This window comes from Rhea pennata, chromosome 15, assembly GCF_028389875.1.
Source record: "Rhea pennata isolate bPtePen1 chromosome 15, bPtePen1.pri, whole genome shotgun sequence".
Lineage (NCBI taxonomy): Eukaryota > Metazoa > Chordata > Aves > Rheiformes > Rheidae > Rhea > Rhea pennata.
The window spans coordinates 3474346-3494469 of record NC_084677.1 but is presented as its reverse complement, the minus strand read 5'-3'; the positions used below and the strand labels follow the sequence as shown (position 1 = coordinate 3494469).

The window sequence follows — 20124 nt, the reverse complement described above, 5'->3', positions numbered from 1 at the left end:
CAACCACTTCTGCCACACCCTTATCCTGGCTGCTTGTGTCGCTTACACCCAGAGCGGATGGGCTCTCTGACAGTCAGGTGGTTGTGTGACAGCCCAACAAGCCCTCTGCAGGCAGAGACACCTGGAAGTCCAGCAGCAGCAGCCGTCTGCCAAGGGGAAAGCTTTTAGGGCTGAGCCAGGTAGAGCAAGAGGCTCAGCGCGCTCTTCGGGGATGGGGCTCCTCCTGCAGCTGCCAGGCAGAGCGGAGAGGAGGGGTGAGAGTGGATCAGCCGCCAGTTCAGCTCCTCCACCTGTGAATCGCACTGCGTCTCACGCATGCCTTGCCTCGTGCTGATAAGGAAACAGTTGCAGCCCTCCACTCACATATCACTGTCCTGCTGCTGTTGCTGGCAGCAAGGTAGTGATTTCTAGGCCTAATCAGTAATTAGTTAAATGTGTCCTTGGCACAAAGTGAAGTGCAGTGACTTAGAAACCTATGACATAAGTGTGGCTCTGCCAGTGCCTGACGGATAGGCTTTCAGCACTTCCATATCCCTCGGGACATGGATGTGCTCTGATGTGAAGGGCTCCCATGATTGCAGAGCACTGCTCCACCCTGTGTGCCGCGATCGCGGCCTGCAGTGCCAGCCAGCCATTTCCCAGCCTCACCAACAGCCACTACCACGAGCGCGGCTCAGTGTCCAGGGCTGCCAGGCTGCGTGTGGCCTTTGTTCAGCAAGAGCTTCTCGCAGTGCCGAAAAACATGACAGAGGTGAACCAAGTGCCCATGACCAGCGGTCCTGGGGCATCGCATCGTCAGCTCTGCATGGGATGTGAAGCTGCTTTGCACCCCAAGGCACTTCCAGTCTGGAAGGGAGATGACAACCAGGCCAGAGCACGCTGGGAAAATGGGGGACCAGCCCAGGGTGCTGCATTCCCGTCTTTCACAGTGCAGGACCCTAAGGAGTTAACACAAAATGCCACCTACTGTATTTTATCTCTCCTCCATTGAGGCCAGCTCTGAGCACTGGCAGTAGAACAATACTAAATTCTGATTAGCTCTGGTTTTCCAGCAAGAGGGGAGGCACAAGAGGGTGGGGAATTAATACTATTCTGCATAATTTTTAATCTAAATTCCATTTCTTTTCTTTTCTTTCTCTAGGAAGCAAACAATCTAGGGGGTTTTGTACTCAATTCCTTGCTTTCATAATCTAAATGAATTGTTTGCAAGTAGGAGCCAGCTGCAAAGCTGACAATCTCCGATCAAATCTGCCTTCCTCCTAGTTCAAGCAATCATTAATTTGCTCCTCAGCTCTGATTAGCTAATCCTGGCTGCCTTGTGGCAGTTTGCAGGGAAAACACCGTGTGAACTGCAGCTCCATTTGACAGAGCTGGAGCTGGTGGCAGGGTGACGGGATTGATTTTTGCAGAGTCCACAGTGCTCCTGGTTGTCAGCTCTCTAGCAAGAGGTATGGTGCTCTGGGAGGAAAGGCTGGTTGGGTTATTTATGGAATCCTGGCATTTTGGAAATATCAGCAGATGATTGTTTCCCTTGCTTTGGGTGGGGCACGCTAGTTTGTTACACCAAGATTAACTAGCGGGGCTTTAAAATAGGAACTGAAGACTTTCTCAAACAGCCTCTCTCTCAAAAATATCTGAGTGTTGCCCCATTTTTATTATGTTGCTGTTCTTAATGTACCTGGGAAATGTGGCAGAACTGTTATCTCTACTCCATAGATGGGAAACTGAGGCATGAGTCTCTACATGCTTTGTGGATGGGCCTGGCAAAGAACAAGCCTCAGTAGTGGAGCTGCCTGGAAGAAGGTATGTGGTGCTTTTTGCGCCAAGCTCTGGTTTGTTACGTGGCCTAATACAAAGACAGTCATGATCTCAACTGCTGCCAGGAACTTCAGAGCACTCTGGGCTGACATCAGGCCCAGACCAGGCCAGACATATCCAAGCAGGATGTTCATTCCCCAGGTTTGAAGGCCTCTGGTCCCCAGAGCATCATCTCCCAGTGTACAGAGTCTTCCAGCCTTGGCATGAAGGCCGTGCAGCTCAAGGGATCTCCCTGTGATCCCATGTTTTTACAGGTCCAAGAGCCCAGGCTAGTCAGACACAATGCTGGTGGCCACATCACACCCATCCTGCTGACTGGGCGAAGGGCACTGCCAGCCCTGTGTGCCACTTGCTCACACGCAGCTCTGCAGGCCTTGTCTTTCAGCTGCTGACTGCTTTTTATTCCAACATTCTCCTTTTTCAGATCAAATTCCCCTAGTGCTGGGGGTGGATCCTTTTAATTTTCATTTGTTTCAAAGCTGTACAAGGCTTACAAGCATGACAGAAATGTGCCCAGAGTGCAGGAAATGGCCTACTTAGCTGTAGGAACAGAGCTGCTTTCCCTCGCTCTGACTGGTGGGACTGTGACCTCCTGGGGCACTGGGGCAGCTCCTCATCTTCCTCAGTGGCATGTGATTTCTGAATCTTCCCTACAGAAGATTTTGGCCTCACTATAAAGCCCAAATACCCTCTGTCAAGACAGAGCTGTGCTGGGGAACAGAGGTTTGGGGAGCTACATCCAGTTCCAACACCGAATTGCTGTGCAAGTGCAGGCAGGTCACCTGCCTATGCTTCTGCTCATGCAGCTGACAGTGGTAATGACAATCTCTTATCTCTATTTCAAAGTAGCTTGAAGAAAGGGAAAGATTGAGACAGGACTGATGCCAGACTGACAAAACAGGGCTTGCAGGGTCAGACCTATAACAACACTGGAACTGACTGGACAGTTTCTGTCTAATTTGAAAGGGGACAGAGATTTCAGAGGTGTTACAGCGTTACCTGTTTGTGTGAGCTGATGGCTGGGAAGGAGACAGATTCCTATCAGGCCTTTGTGGTGGGAAAGGCTGTGTGTGAATGTGCTCACCTGCTAGCAAACCAAGCAGCACATGCATGTGGGCTGCCCAACCAGTCAGGTGCATGCTGCTCTGACTTAATACCACTCGGAGATTAAACAGAGACCTTTTTTAGTATGTCCAAGATAGGATCTGTAACTGGATGCACGTGCATGTCCAAGTCTTTGGCCACCTAACTGCAAGCAGAGGAACAAGAAACCTCCTGGGCTGAAAAGAGTCTTACCAAAAGGGGCTGAATTTGCCCAGTGGGTCCCAAGGACACTGAGGACCTTTGTATTAACACCTGCATCTCCTGCCAAACAGCTCACTGAAAGGACCCAGCAAAGGAGGAATCTCACTAGCATCACGACTGCTGGAGAAGGAGGAGCACGTGGCATGGTTGTGTACCTTTGGGAGGACAGTGAGCTGGGCCTGGGGCAGAAATGGTCGATAACAGAGCTGCTGGAACAGAGGCAAGTGAACATTAAGCTGTCACACTTTTAATCATATTCAGTGGCTCTATCTGATTTGCTTTTTACTGTGGTTTTGTCTTTGGTTCTTAGTTCCTCTGTGAAATAAATAGAGCTTGCTTCATCTTTGTAGCAACCATCAGAAGTTAGTGTGAACAGCTGATGATAGGGTGTGCTAGAAGAGAAAGGAGGCAGAGCTCAGCCAGGCAGGGATGGAAGTGGCAAGTTTTTCCCAGCAACAGACACAAGATACCTGCTCTGTTCTGAGCCCTTCTGCTGGGTCTGGGCTTGGTCACCACAAAGAGCTGGCTGCATTTCAAGGAAGAACAAAGTGGCAGCAGAAGATGGAGTGTCTCCATAACGTCTTTCAGGGCTGCAGAAGAGGGAAGCATCTGAGAGTAAGACAGCTGTTAACCCCTGCCACTACATATATTCTTTACCTCTTAAGTTTTTGCCAGCTAGAAGAATGCTCTGAACCTTGCCCCATGCAATGCAAGCAGATTGTTGCTGAATACACTCTACTAGAAAGCACAGCTACTGTTCAGAAGGATTTGCTCTTGGGCACGGACCTTCCTCCTACCAGTCTCATCTACCTTGCTGATGCAAATACCATACTCAAGGCTTGACATTTTAATGACAAACAAGTATTAGTGCTCCTGGAGGCTGAGATCTCCCAGCATGTCTGTTAGCACAGATACCCACAATAGCATCCACCCATGGGCTGGTTGAGGGCCGAGACCATCTTGGCTAGCAATCCTGGGATTCAATGTAGTGGATGCTCTCAGAGGTCAGGGAGTCGAAAAGGCAACAGAGCAGCTCTTCAGCCTGGGGGGAAAGAAGAAAGGGGTTGGAAGAGAGCTGTGATTTCTGTGCATGTCAGACAACTTCTTCCTTTCAGAGGCAGGTTTCTTGTGTGTGCCGCAAGCAGGCAGTATAGCGAGGATGTTTTATCAGGTAACTCCGTCCTGGGTTGAAAAAGTCCTAGCACAGACGTGGCTATAAGCGTTCCACAGCTGGGAAAGGTCTGCTAGCTGTTATTACCGTTTGGCCCTTCTCAAGATTCACTTTTTCAAGGAAGAGAAGAAAAGCAACAACACGTAAAGTCCCAACTGGGAAATGTAATGCCCCCCCCCCCTTGGCTGCTTCTGCCTCACCTTCCCAAACTCAATTCCTGTGCAGCTCTTTGGTGTGGCTGCTTCAGAGCCAGCTTAGTGCAAAGGGCTTCGTGACCTGCCTGTACGTCTGACTGTGCTGATGAATACAGTGTTCCCCTGCGGCACTCTCATTTGTTGAGAGTTCACCCCACACAATTTCTGAGGCTCCCCTTCTGCCAGCACTGCCTATCCTCATAGCTGCCCTGGGCTTTTAGGGCTCTTTTACAGCACTTCAACGCTTCTGCCTGCTCGTAAAGGGCCCAGGAGTCTTGCCCAGAGTGCTTGGAATGCATTTTCCCCTGTGCTGCTCTGAATCACTCCAGCACCAAAATAGCCACAAAATAGTGGCACCACCAAAATGTGGCTCTGCCACTTACAGTGCAGTCTGGCACTGGCTGTTTGCGTGGCACTGTGACCAAGGTAAGACCATGTGGGAGCAGACACCAGTGCGTCCTGAAGCACTGGTACTCTCCGAGTTTCTCTTTTAGCTGGTGTATCTCAGCCTTCCCTCCTCCAGACTACCAAAGCTGTCTGCTGTGCTTTGTTAAACATTTGAGAAGACATCAGTTTTCCAGAGGTAAAACCCAACAGACCGGGCATACTCTCCTTACATGGAATCAAACCTTAGACATAAGCACTAGAAAGTAAATCCCGTCCTCACGTTTTCTGGAAATGCAGTCCTGCTAAGGGATCTGTGACAGTAAGTCAAGTCTTTTCAGCAGACTTTAGGAGACTGCAGTGGAGGGATTTGCATCTGAGTTCCCCATCCAGGGCCCCTTCTGTTGACAGAGAGAATGAGGAACTTCCAGAGCATGAATTCACTTGCTCTAGCACAGTATTTCAAATAGAGCAGGTGAAATGAGCTGCAGAAGTGCTTACTATAGTCTAAATGACTATAGAAGAACACAAAACAACTAGCCCAGACAGAAATGTCAGCACTGAAATAGTCCCATTTGGAAAGCTGAATTCTCATCATAATGCCTCATCCCTAATCACTCAGGGAGCAAGTATGAAATTCCATTTCACTTCCATAGTTTGACTAGACCAGCAAACACTGCAGCCATGCTCAAACCATGAGGATTTGAAATCCATGTTCATTTAACCCTGCTGAACTTTGCCTGATATCATGTTGTTGCTCATTAGCTTTAACCTGGAGAGCCCGGCTGACATTTTGTAAACTCATTAGCAAGAGACCAGAGGATCAAACATGATTTCTACAGACATCCGTTGAGGTACAGTCATTCTCTGATGAGTTTGCTCCTCAGATCTTGCTTTAGGATTTCTAAATCTACACTAGACTTTGGAGCAAAAGAACAGCTTGAAAAGAAGACACGTTACTTTCTGCTGTAACCGACAAATGAGAAATGCTGCACCCACCACTATCCCAGAAGCTGTTTTCTGATTTGACTGCAAAATAGTGAGGCATTGCTTTCTCCTTTCAAGATTAGGCTGATGGTCTAAACCATGAGCTGCCGTGAATAGACCCTGCTTCCACCAAAGCCAGAGGGATTTGATGCAGTGGTCCAGGCTGCTAAGAGCAGGGAGAAGACAGGCTGAAAATACTTGCTTTTTCTCTTTTCTATCACAGCATCATAAACCTCTTTCTGATAGGCTAATTTCCCATAGCCATGAAGCAGAAGGGATTTTATGTCATCCAGAGATATGTAATGTCCTTTTCAAAGCAAATCAGAAGACAGCCTAGAGTTGCTGCCCTGTCACATTACTTGGCAACAGACTGGCACCTTGGCAGCAGTAAGCGCTGTGCTATGACAGCCCTGCAGCTCTCCCAGAGTTGTGCCTGCAGACCTTCCCAGACACTGCATCCCACACACTCCCAGCTAAACTCTTGGAGAATTTTACTGCACCTTGGGGAAAGTTGCTGGGTATAGCAGCTGTACAACTCTTGGGAAGCTTGGGGTAGTTTGGCCTGGTTTGCAAGTGGGAACACGGACCTCAGAGAAAGACCTACATCTTTTAAGGCCCTATGCTTAGAACACTGCTGCTGAAGGCAGCAGCTCTCTTATGTTACATGATATTAGACACATTTAACTTTCCTGCTGCATTTTCTCAGGCAGCAAAAGGAATCTAGAGGTGAGGCTTGCCTACTTGTTACCATTTTAAATTCTGCACCAATTCTTTTACAACTCCTTGTCCTAACTCTTCAGGCACTGCCTTCTATCTCCAACTCTCTTATTTGGTTTGTACTGAACTTCGATGATTACAGCTAGCATTTTAAACATTTGTGCAGTTTATTCCCATTAAGTGGCCTTTAAGAACCTGGAGCTTAGTGTTTCCTTCTCTGGGATGAGCTATTGGAAAAATATTCAGCTAGCCCAACAGTGGAAGAGCTAATGACTTAATTTCTCTTCCTCCAGGACTTGGGCTCCTGAAACACAACTTCAAGAACATAGGACAGATACCAGCTTTGCAGTAGGGTTGAATGAACATTTTCTTTTGCTTCTTTTTGACAAATATCACAAATATTTTACTAAGTTTTGATTCTTAATTCTTCATAAAAAGTAACTGACTTCTAAGGAAAATATTAAATCTTTACCAAACCTCCAATTTTTGATTCCAAATAGTGCTCCTGGTGTCATGTGCAGCACACAGTTTGACTGGCTTTTGGTCCCACCTTTCACCATGTTCTGGACTCTCAGTATGAGTCAAGGCTGGGGCATCACGTCTCTCTTGTACAAGTTGAGATTTTCTTTAAAAATACAACCTATTTTGACAAGCTTCATTCATCATGGGGGCACAAAGGACAAGTATTTGTACCATAAACTTCTCTACTTGCCTGCCTCTCATTTTGAGGATAGAGGAGATGCTGCACAGTGTCCAGTACCGACTGCTTCTGCCAACAAACACTGGGGGTAAAGAAAAAGGGAAGCAAGCGTTACTTTGCCATCTAAGCAGTCAGAAACTACAGATGACCTAGCTCTGAGGAGGGTTATGTTCTGTGCCAGCAGCTCTGGCCATGTGCATCTGTTACTGAACTTCTTTACACAGATAAATCCTGGGTTTTACAAAGCTTTGTATAAATGGATTTGTATTCTTAAAATATAAGCCTTCAAACAAACAGTAATGACCTGTTGCATAATCGGGTCTCTGGGGCAGTGGGAAACATACCTACATCTAGAGATTTAAGCTCTGTGCAAGAGCCATTTTCTCAACAAAGATGATCTGTGTGCTTTCCCCGAAAAACCAAACCCAGGGCTTTCTGAGCTGCCCTCAGCAGCAGGGTTTGCCTCACTCGTCCTTGTTTAGCACTGACCACACTCAAGCTCATGGAAGTCACACATGAATTGACCACAAGAGGTATTCAAGAGAAATGAAAAGGCAAGATACAAATCTCCAAATTGCCTTTGTAACTAACTCCATCCACAGTCCGGGTCTTAGGCTTGAGAACTCTCCAGATACTTTCAAAACTACTCCCTGCCCCCATAAGCAGGTATTGTGCCTGGCAACAGTTTTCCCTTCAGTGGTTTTCAACAGCTCCAGGATTTTACATCTTGTGTGTTCATTTCTTGGTTTCTACACCTCCTTCCACTCTGAAGCACTGTGCAAATTTGTACGCAGAGATAAGCTTCCTCTAGGGATAACATCACTCCCTGCTGACGGCAATTAACACTTGGTAAGAATGTTTCATCAGACAGAATAACATACAGCAAAGTTCCTAATCATTTGACTTTTGTTCTGATTGCACTACATTCTCGAAAAAATGGGAAGGTATAAGGCCTAGCCAGCACTCAGATTTGCTTCTGAAACAGCTAGGCTTTCGATGTGCTTTAGTCAATCCCTGCATACTGCATTCAGCATGATGATAACTAGGTGAACTCCTAAAGACTGTGCACTATACAGTTAAGTCTTTACAATCTCATGAGCATCTTCAAGTAAAACCATTATTTTTAAAAAGCTCAAATAACCATAGAGGAACAAGTCCTGGTGTGATTACTGTTAAATCAGTGTCCCTAAGTAAGGTAACTAAATCTACCATGTCATGTGAGAAGCATAAAAAGCAGAGCATGCCTTTCTTCCAGTAGCTGCTTTGAATCTACTTACAAATTCTTCCCTCTGCCACCCTGCAGCTAGGAAATCTGGCTTTAAAAACAAGTTATGACAGGGGAAATTCAAATGCTTAACACTGGAGATGCAGGCAACTGGATGCTGCCAGAACAAGAAAGGTAAATCTCAAATCATTATTCCCTATCTATGGGTAGGACTGTGTCATTTCTGTCATTGGATTCTTCCCCCTGGGTCCTTACTGCTCTTAAGCTGTGTTTCAGCTTCCCCTCACCTCCTTCAAATGTTTACTTCACTCTGCCCTGTGAGTTAGCCTCAGCACTCTCCCAGATTATCCCAGATTCCTGCGTTGGCTCCACTCTTTGCAGTCAGTCAAGCTCACAGGCTGCTTTTGTGCCTCCACCTGCATAAATTTTGTCCCCTGCTCTATTCTTCCTGCCCTTTGGAACAGAAATAATCCCTTCATACATGTCCAGAGAATGGACAGAGCAGGCACTGCTGTCCATGAACAATAATCTCTACATAGTTGTGAGGTCTGTGTCTGTCTTTAAGGCACCTGTTCTGCGCAGCATTCTCCAGGGAGTGAATGTCCTTGATGTGCCACTGCTAGAGTTGGCTTAGGAAAGCTTTAACAGGCTCTCAACGATCAGCAGGTATAGTAGCAGTGCCTACACAATTCTCCTCAACACCCGATTCCTGCTTCTTATCACAGTCCACCTCTGACACCCTGTCCAGGCTGCCGTGCAGATGGCAACGATTCTCCTTGTGGCACAAAGCCTAAGTAATATAGCTCAGCTGGGAATCAATGCCCAGGGTCATAAAACAGTCCCTTATACCATGGAGCTTCAGCAACACAGTTGAAATGCAGGCCAGAGCCTGTGATATCGGAATCCTGAGCCAGGGCAATAAAAGTGAAACAAATATACAGAGATTTATTTAGTGCAAGAAAGGTCATGTGGCTCCTATTGATGGAATCATAAGAGTAATTAACCTTACATGTTAATCTGAAATATTTATAAACTAGACAATGAAGATGTCTTAGCATGAGGTCTCTTTATGAGACACCAGTAAAGTCAGGCTGGGTTTTCAAAGATACCTGCAAAGTTGATTTTAACACCATGATGGCTTGTGTGATGCAGTAAGGGTATGATCTCACTGTTGGATTAAATGGCTCTAACTGAGAATCACTGATTCTCCTTCTCCCCATCCCTGGGCACACCTTACTGCCTCTCCCTTCCAAAGGCACCATCAGTCATGAGGACAAATACTTTTTTTGGTAAGGCTATTTTTAAACGGCTGCAAAATCACCAGTTCTGGCACTAGGGTAAGAGGCAGAGTGGAACTCACCATTTAGATGTGCCTCCTACCAGCCATAATTTATGCACACCTATTTTGGAGTTTGTCAGGAAAGTTTATGAGTTGTATAGACAGCTGTACTTGCATAGACCAGGATGAAGGGTGAGAGACAGCTGAGACTGGCAGCGTCCACATCTATTCCTCCCTGTTTACTCCTCAGCCCTGCAGCTCAATGAAAGCAGCAGTGAGAAGCCACTGCAGTGTTTGCTCTGGGTGTGCTGCCTTGGGACTGGCAGTCTTGAAGTGTATCAGGTTAAACCTACAGTACTGGGAAGTGCTATGTTGCAGATGGATTTTGCTGTGCAGCATCCTTGATTCTGATAACAGAAGTCTAGGAAAAATAAAGAGCTGGGGGATTCTGTATCTGGTCCCAGCTCTACTGTCAGGCACTCTCCCACCTTCAGCAGTGATCTTTGGGATATCCAACAGATCCCTTTTTCCTATAAATCAGAGAAAAGGTGGAAGGAAACTCGCTAAAAAGTTATTAGGTAACTTGCTTTCGCTTCCACTTAGTGCTGTAACTTGTTGGGTAGGAGGTTGGGAGGTTGCTCCCAAGCTTGAGACTTTAAATGAATGTGAGCAATGTCTAAAAGTTGACATGAGCTTCAAAGCATTTTTGAAAAGTCACTTACTATTTGTTCCATCTCCCCATCCTCATTGTGGCACCATAACATTTCATCAAAGTACAGGAACTCCACAGTGTGACCAACTGATGTTTGGACTTGATCGCCTTGATGCTTGTAAACTCCAGCATCCCCTAGTTCCTACTCTTGTTGCATTGATAGTGCTGTCTGGGAGTCCTCCAGGTGGAACAGCCAATGTCATGACAGCCTTATCAGTGTGACTGTAGGACTGCTCCATGCTGGATGTGTCTGAAAACATATCTTGGCTTCCTTTCCCAGAGGAAACCATGTGCATGAATTGCACATCACATTGCCAAATACCAGCCCTTACACAAGGAAACTTTCCCTCTTGGGGCAAGTGGGTTAATTAGCCTGATAATCATTCTATTCCTCTAATCATTCCCCATAGAGGGATTCTGTTTGTTTTATCAGGCTTATAAATCCTCTACCCAGCATTTCTGGTGATTTATTTAAGAGGCTGCTTTTTTTTTTTTTTTTTTTTTTTTTCCCCTCTCTCTCTAGTGTTTAAGTATTTTTTTCATAGAAAACATAAAATCTGCTAAGATGTTTCTCCTAGGAATTTTATCGATTCATCAGGTCTATTCCCAATGTGAGCTTTTATTTCAGAGATTTCCCTGTATCTGTGGAACCATGCTGCCAAGTCTCTGAGACACACTGAGTTTTTGACAAATACCATGAGACATGTGACTTCCAAACTGAGCAACACTCTGAGGTATTGATACACCAGAAAAAATGTAACTTATGAAGAACGGGTTGCCTTTAAGAGGCATCTAACTTCATGAGAATCTAAACTGGAAGTGAACTACAGAGAAGAAAACTTGGCTGTCCTTGCTCAGATCACAAGCTCTCTGATAGGGGGCTGAGACAGTGGTGAAAAAGTGCTGTTGAAGTGATACTGTCCTCACCTGTCCAGGAGGGAGTTGAAGCAAATGACTGCATTGTCCCTCTGTGCTGCTAACACCAGACACAAACCATCCGTTAAGAGGGAACACTGTAAGAGAGGGAAGAACAGAGCTTTGGTGTTGATACCCACTTAAATAAGTCCATAAGCCTCACTGACGAGTTGCTGACAGCATAGATAAACGCTTGTACGCCGTGTGAGGGGATGAAAGACATGGTGCAACAGACTCCTTCAATCTGAGGTGTTTGAACTGTTAGGTATCCTGCTCCTATGGCATACTATTATTCCTGTTCTCTCTCTCTCTGTGAAAATAAGCAGGTTGTTCAGGTGTATTATTCAGTCAATAAGTCTGCTGGAAGCAGGAACACAGAAAACAGCTGTAAATGTTTGAGATACTGTAGCTGGAACACTTCTTACTCCAAGGAGCTCGTCTCCTTTCTGACAAGGGAAAGCAAATGCCATAATGTTCAACTCTGGCTCAGAAGCACCAGGCCCTTCTGGAAACACGCCAGCTGCGCCTGGAGGAATTCATCTCTGACAAGAGGAAGCGTTTCCATCGCCAGAAGAGCAATGCCTCTGCCATGGCTCTGCTTGCAACACGCTGCTTCCCTTTGTCCTTCCTAGAGAGCTGTGCACATTCCTGTGCGCAGAGGGATGGCACCCTTAGGGGAACCACGGGAGAACAAACTAGTGCTTAGACTAATTGGATGCTAGATGTAATTGCTATTCTATACAGATATACTTCAAAGGGATGCTGTCAGTTTAGAAAAATCACAATCTGAAAAGATCTTACCTGCTGTTATTATAGGTAACACCTAAGACTTCTGTAACTGAAGGATTGGAAACACAAATGTTTGTCTGTATTTTTTCAGAGGGATTGCTGTGTGCCTCTGACAGCCCTTCCTTGATAGCTACTTCCAGCATAAGCAGTTTCCTCTGTTGTTTGCTTTGTGCTTTTGACAGCACTTTCTCACATATTATACCTTCCTGCTTTGCTCTAGTCAGGTTCCTGAAATAGAGGGTTTCTTCTAGACCCTCTAGTGCAAAGAGAAAAATAGTTTGGGCCAGATACTCTGCTCATGTAAAGCAATGCATCTGTTGACTTCAGAAGCACTTCTCATACTTAGTTTGGGCAATTGCTTAAACCTTTTTGTAGACCATGGCTTGAGTTGTCATCACTGACTAATGGAGAGGCGAAACAAAATCTCTGCCCAGAAGTGCAGGGCACAGTCCAAAAAGTGGAAGAGTTATGTGTCATTGTGGAAGAGGATTAATGGGGTGTGATTAAAGAAAGGGAAATAGAAACTGCATTTATCTGGAAGAACAAGACAGGATACAACAGCCTAACATACATAATAATAGCAACTGTGCACTAATAGGTGTATGGAATGAAAGGTTTAATAGGGATGTGTCATTCAAACTAAGGGTATGCTTGCACAAACCGACGTCAAGGTTAGGTGTCAATGAGCTTGCAGAAATATAGGAACACAAGGTTGGGACTAGTTAGCAGGGCACTCTGCCCAAATTACTTATGAGTGCTATTACAGTTCAGATGCAGTACTCTGCTAATACTGCAACCAAAGCTAGTTTGCTGAGAGCTGGTGTGCATACCTTAGCACAGCACTGCACGAAGATGGCTCTTCTTTCCTGGGGAGAGAAGCAGAGCACAGCTCCAGCTATTTCCTACCTTTGCTGCAACACTGCACTTTGTCCTGCTTAACATCTCAGAGATGCAATGAGCTTGTGGTGCATCCAGGACAGTGAGCCGCACTCCAGTAACTGTGAAATCTCTGCCAATAAGCTGATCAAGTAGTTCAACATAAGGTGGGTGCTCTGAACCCCGCAGGATTATCCCAGGCAGTATGAGGCAAGTGGTCTGGCAGAGGGTATCAAGCCATGGCAGGTCTGATGGGAAAAGATCAAACACAACAGATGGTTCTTTTATATCTACCCCTTCAACTGCTAGCCCTCTAAATAATTCTTCCCTGACAGACAAATAACTGGAAGATCAGAGACGTTCAGGCATTGTTACATTGCTGGTGATATTCGCAGATGTGACTGCTCATCCCAAACTGTCAAACTGCTGTATGCCTACGTGTACGTATCTGGAGATCACACGGCAGCAGTAGTGACCCCATTTCAAGAGTCACACAAGGACAGCTGCTGATTTGCTACAGGAGATACTATTCCATTTAATTTCTTCCAAGCAAAGAAATCTGTTAATCCAGCTGCTTTTATAATCCAAAATGTTATTCTGATCAGCATTCATAAGATTTAATGTATTTCATATTTTCCCTATGATAAATCTATCTGTATATTAGGCAGAAGCTTTGTGATAATTATTTGCTGAAGGGAGAGGTTTCTTTGTGTGCAAGAGCTACCTCTAGTGTTCATGATGAGACCGTAAGGTGAATGATGTGTCTGGCTCACTGGAGGCGCTTACTATATTGTACCGGACAATTCAGAGATCACAAGTACTTGCTTTCCCAGGGCAGTAACGCTCTGAAAAACGTTTTCTTAGATAGTAACACATCAGGGCTGTGCACTGGTTTCCTTTTCACTCTGCTTACCCATCTTTAAAGCAAGAACATAAGAGGTTCTCATGAAACAGGAAATTATGGGTGCAGATCATGAGATTTGCTCCGAAGACCAGGCTGTACAAAGCTTGCAGAATGCTTGTCATCTCTCCACAACTAGCTCTTTGTTATTTTTTTCCACTTGCAATCTCTTCTAAAGTCAAGAGGTGCTTCAGTCATAGCAGACTTGTGCCACAGACCTGGTCCTTTCCCCCTGTGCAGCAACTGTTGGAGGAAATACCCAGCTTGACAGCAACAGGGGATGGATTGGACTGGGAACACCTGCAAGTCTCCTCTCCCTGCAGTTCTGTCCTCTGAACACAGCTTGAGCTGACATACCAGACAGGAAACCCGATGACGTGATCACATCCCTGCAGTTACTCAGATGAGAGGGTCATATGCCCATGTGCAGTGCAGCCTGGCCATCTCAAAAAGCTGCTGCTACATACACACAATTACCAGTCTCCTTGTTTCAATGCTCATATAATGGCTTGGGAATGTAAGTAATGTTGTTAGATAGGCCTCACTCTTCACTATGTGCAATAGTTAAGCCTTAAACTTTCATGCAGTCAGTCCCTGATGTATTTGTGTGTAATCTAAGAAAATGAGCTTGTCTGAGAAGATAAAGCCTTACACACAATTTTTGTCAGGATCATGGAGCACGTGTAGGGCATAGCGCAAACCCAATATAAGGCAATGCAAAGAACTCATTGATGATTGATTATCTTGGAAAAATCCTTCAGAGAGCTCTATGCAAGAGTAACTTGGTGCCTACAAAGCAACCATGCTCTTATTAAGGCAGAGAGAAATGTCATGACTTATCACTACCCTCCTTGCATTTCTGCACGTGCTGTCTTGTGCACCTGTTAGTAACGAGATCAACCCCCAAAGGTGCTGTATCACTAAAGGCTCAAGGTAGGAGGTAACGGTCTGTAATTCTGTAGCATTTTTATCATGCTGTTCTGCCAGTCTACAACAATCTTGTGGCTCTGCCGATGGGGAATATGAACTGTAGTGAACAGCTGCAGCACAGGAACATTTTCTTGGATGCCCACCCTTCTGCTTGCCAGTCACTTCAGAACTCAAGCTATAGGAATGAAAACAATCCAATTTTTTTCCAAACATGTCTGCTCTCTAGTGAATAGTGCAGGGATAGATTACCTGGCCACTGCTTGGTTATAAAGGCTTGAGATCAATCAACAAAATCCCAACATGGAAGCATCCATGTTTTGAGTTTCACCTCCTTACATAACAGGTGTTGCAACCAAGTCTCTCTCATATATGTGCCTATCCAGTAAAACCAACAGGCAAGACCCAGAGAAGCTGCAGGCATCTGAGAGAACTGAATGGCTTACAGACTTTCTGAAGCCACAGCTTTGAATCAAAATCAGGCTAGAATTAACTGGAAGTCATTTTGAACTGGCAGCTGTTCAGCAGCTAGTGGGAACTGAATGAGTCCAGTTCCCAAGAGGCAGATGCCCACATTGCAAAAAAGTACTCTCTGCATAAAAGTTATTTATCGCAGAATCATAGGATGGTTGATGTTGGAAGGGACCTCTGGAGATCTAGTCCAATCCTTCTGCCCAAGCAGGATTACCTGGAGCATGCTGCAGAGCTCATGTCCAGGCAGGTTTTTAGTATCTCCAGGGAAGGAGACTCCACAAACTCTCCGGGCAACCTGTTTTAGGGTCTGTCACCTGCACAGTAAAGAAGCTTTTCCCTCATATTCAGTGGTACTTCCTGTGTTTCAGTTTGTACCCATTGCCTCTTGTCCTGCTGCTGAGCACCACTGAAAAAAGTTCGGCCCCATCCCCTTCACATTCTCCCTTAAGATATTTGTAGGCATTGATAAGATCCCACCTCAATCTTCTCTTCCCCAGGCTAATCAGGCCCAGCTCTCGCAGCCGTTCCTCACAGGGCAGGTGCTCCAGCCCTCTGATCATCTTTGTAGCCCTGTGCTGGACTCCCTCCAGTAGCTCCATGTCTCTCTTGTCCTGGGGAGCCCAAAACTGGGTGAGGCCTCACCAGGGCTGAGTAGAGTGGCACTGCAGGCAACACATTTCCTAATGTACACCAAGATACCATTGGCCTTCCTGGCCACAAGGGCATGTTGCTGGCTCATGTTCAACCTGTCATCCACCAGCACTCCCAGGTCCTTCTCTGCAGAGCTGCTCTCCAGCAGGTCAGTCCCCAACCTGTACTGGTGCCTGGGGTTATTCCTCCCTAGGTGCAGGACCCTGCTCTTGCCCTTGTTGAACCTCAGGAGGTTCCTCTCCGCCCAGCTCTCCAGCCTGTCCAGGTCTCTCTGAATGGCTGCACAGCCCTTGGGTGTGTCAGCCACTCCTCCCAGCTTGGGATCATCAGCAAACTTGCAGAGGAGGCACTCCGTCCCCTCATCCAGGTCGTTGATGAATAAGTTGAGCAGGATGGGACCCAGTACTGAGCCCTGGGGGATGCCACTAGCCACAGGCCTCCAACTAGACTCCACACCACTGATGACGACCCTCTGAGCTCTGCCTTTCAGCCAGTTCTCAGTCCACCTCACTGTCCGCTCATCTAACCCACACTTCCTGAGCTTACCTAGGAGGATGTGATGGGAGACAGTGTCAAAAGCCTTGCTGAAGTCAAGGTACACAGCGTCGACTGCTCTCCCCTCATCTACCTGGCCAGTCATTCTATCATAGAAGGCTAGCAGATTGGTTCAGCAGGATTTCCCCTTGGTGAATCCATGCTGGCTACTCCTGATCACTTTCTTTTCCTCCATATGCTTAGAGATGCCATCCAGGATGAGCTGTTCCATCACCTTTCCAGGGATGGAGGTGAGGCTGACCAGCCTGTAGTTTTCTGGGTCCCCCTTCTTGCCCTTTTTAAAGGCTGGAGTAACATTGGCTTTCTTCCAGCCCTCAGGCACCTCTCCTGTTCTCTGTGTCTTTCAAAGATGATAGAGAGTGGCCTGGCAACAACATCCACCAGTTCCCACTGCACTTGTCAGTACATCCCATTGGGGCCCACAGATTTGTGGGTGCCAAGTTTGCCTAAATGATCTCTAACTCAATCCTTCTCAATCAAGGGAAAGTCTTCCTTTCTCCAGGCTTCCTCCCTTGCCTCCAGGGTCTGGGATTACTTAGGGCTGGCCTTAGCATCAACTCACAGAACAAAAGGTCTCACAATTCATTCATCACTGTGGTATCCTGGCCTCTTCTGTGGCAGGCTTTGAATAGTCATGGAAACCATAGTGACCAAGCCAGTATTGAAACATATCATAAAAGTTCAGCAGAGAATCATCTGTGTTAATAATGCCTTTTTTTTTTCCCTGTAGGAAATCAGGTCAGCACTTCTGAACAGCTCTGTATTTAAACCCATGAAAACACAGACAGGAGAAAGAAGGGCCTAGCAGACAAATGGTTAAATGGCCAGACTCCACCAGAGCTATTCTTTCCAGCTCAGAATTGTCTCTGTCCTCTGAAAGGACATCAATACCAAATCATGCTGCCACCAGATGGTTTGTCTTGCTGCCCAATTAATCAATAATAGCCTCAATCTATAATAAGAGTTACACATTTCCTTACCAAGATCGCATGGTTGCTCAGAGCCCGATAAATCGAGTTGCCCTCTTGTTTTACGTTTTATGGTCTTGTGCTGCTTGTTGATTTCCAAACCAACTATGGGGTCACGTTTCAGGTTACAGATCTGCAGGAGGGAAGGGAGGGAGAGAGAAGCAAGTCATGTGAACACAATTACCTAATCAGGAAGGTAACACTTCTCAAGTATTGATTCAGGCAAGCTGTGAAGCTTTTGCTAGTGTTGTGTACTTCTGTAATTGCCAGCCTAGAAAACACCTGTCTGTCTGGAGTTACAAGAACATTTTGTGTGCATCCCCCTTTATCAGGCTTAATTCAATATGGCATCTTGTTATCCTTTTAAAGATTGTACATTCTGACACCCTTCTAAAATCTCTGTCCCTAGATCTTCAAGGCCAGAAACTCAAGGACTTTGAGTGTCTGTGACATCTTTATCCAGTGCCTCACTGGTGCATAGTAGTTCCCAGACTGTCTCTGAATGAACTAGCAATCTGAAATCCAAAACTACTTGAAAAAGAAAGACTTTTCATTTTAGTCATTGGAAAATTATGATGGTTTGAAGTTTGGAATCAGAGACTAGCATCCACATAGTCTGAAGAGCAGGAAGGGCCAGAGGGGGCTACACCAGTGTTAGCAGGCTTCTCAGTGCTGCCTATAATACAAGGCAAGGGGCAAGATCCTGAATCTTTATGCCTCTAACTGAGAGCAGGGAAAAATGCAGGCATCCAGCAGTAAGTTGGGCCTGTACTTTATACCATGACATGTTTTACATGAGCCAGCTCCATCCTTTCCAGTGTTGTGGACTGGTGCTCCCTTTTAGGGCACCTCTACTAGCAGGGCACAAGGGGACAGCGCCATTTCCAAGTAAGTGTGGCGGTGGTTCCTGCTGTGAGTGCAGGGATGTATGCAGACTCTGGGAGACATTTGGTATCCAGCGGGTTACACTATCAGCTGCTCCACTTCACCTCAGTTCCTGAATGCTATATTAAAAAAGCTGGTAAAAAACAGCCTCTGGGCCCACTGTGTCTTAACAATTGGCAGTGATGTTGCTGTCCCTCCCTACGACCGGATGCCAGAGCAGCACTGACACAGTCTGCGAATTTTGGTTCTAAAGCATCAGCTCTAAGTTCTCCTGAATCCGCAACACGGGTTACTGAACAAATACAAAAAAACACTCATTTCCACTGAGATCGTCTAAGTCAATACAAAGTTAGCACTCCCCAGTAGAAACATCTACAGGAGAATAAAAACTCGGCAGTTGGTGAAACACAGCAAGAAAACGTTATTTAAAGCATGAGAGGGCCCAAGTCATGGAACAGCGGGCCAAAGCCATTGCTCTGACACAGCAGGATTCTTTCCAGGAAAGGGCAGACTCCTACCTCTTCTTCTAAAGTTTGACAGTCAGCGCAGCATAGCCCCTCCGGGAAAAACAGCTTCATATCCCGGACAGCTATCTGATAGGACTTGGAGCCTGAGAGATAAATACAATGAGAAGATTCTCTCAGGCCATGAATTAAACATTCTCTAGACTCACACTCATCTTCCTGAGAGATTGATGATGTGCAACTTACTGAAGTAATTGCTTTAAAGGCCAGCTCTTCTGTACAGTAACAACAAACATTTAAAACCATTATATTTAGAATGCTTTCATTGTCTTCTTGGTATTTTGATTCTGCCCTATTATTGCTCAGTTTGTTCTTCATGTAAACAAGACTCCTATGTCCTAGCAATGTTGTCAAGGGAATCTTGTTAAGGAGTCTGTGAAACTCTTGAAGACCAGCTCCAACCCCGCATCGTTGTTCCCATGCTTCTGGATCACATCAGGCTGGTCTTTATGAATGGGAACAACTACTAGTTAGTAAAACAAATGTGCTTAGTAACAATAATGGAAGCCCCAAATATGCTTGTGGCTCCAATTTATAACAGAGTAACTGAAATCAGAATTAGCATAGACACTGCTTATAGCAGTATTTTATTCTGTTCACCTGTGGTCATGAAAGGTAAATTCAGCCTGCAACAAGCAAAAGAAAGAATGTGAGGATCAGGGAAGGAAACGTGAATCATTTGAAGAGTTAAAACTAAAAGATCTTGGCTTGTTTATCGAAACATAAAAAAAACCTAACAAGGAGTCTGATTTCTGTCCATAAATACCTCAAGGTGGAAAAGGTCAGAGAAGAAAAAAACTACTTAAAACATAGGGATTGACACAAGAAAAAATGCATCCAAACAAGATATGAATGTATTTAAGTTTGAAAATGTAAGAAGATTTCTAGCCATCAGAGAAGTAAGGTTCTAGAACAACCATCCAATAGGGGTGAATGCTTCTGAGAGGGAATATATGATGGAGTGCCTGTGGCAGAATTAACTGAACTCAGTGACTTGAGAGGTCCCTCCAGGGTTAGCATCTGAATATTTCCCTGTAAAGCTATAGTGTTATAAAGCTTTACTCCAAATGTTTTCAGATTTGTGGGTGGAATGGTAGAGAAGGAAAAGTTATTCCTATATAACTGGAGTTTAGACAGATTGTCAGTGTGCTGGCACAGATCCATATT

General features: G+C 45.6%; 1 protein-coding gene across 1 annotated transcript in view; it reads right to left on the bottom strand.

Annotated features, from left to right (window-relative positions):
* Positions 1–3416: 3416 nt before the first annotated feature.
* The window catches only part of DNAAF8 (dynein axonemal assembly factor 8), a 99107-nt gene continuing 82399 nt past the window's right edge, over positions 3417–20124 (bottom strand). The window contains exons 27-32 of the mRNA XM_062588319.1: positions 18952–19043; positions 17561–17681; positions 13103–13320; positions 11420–11505; positions 7289–7358; positions 3417–4165 (exon numbers count right to left, since the gene is read on the bottom strand). Coding sequence (XP_062444303.1) covers positions 4088–4165; positions 7289–7358; positions 11420–11505; positions 13103–13320; positions 17561–17681; positions 18952–19043 — 665 coding nt within the window. The 3' untranslated portion in view covers positions 3417–4087. The remainder of the gene's footprint in view (positions 4166–7288; positions 7359–11419; positions 11506–13102; positions 13321–17560; positions 17682–18951; positions 19044–20124) is intronic.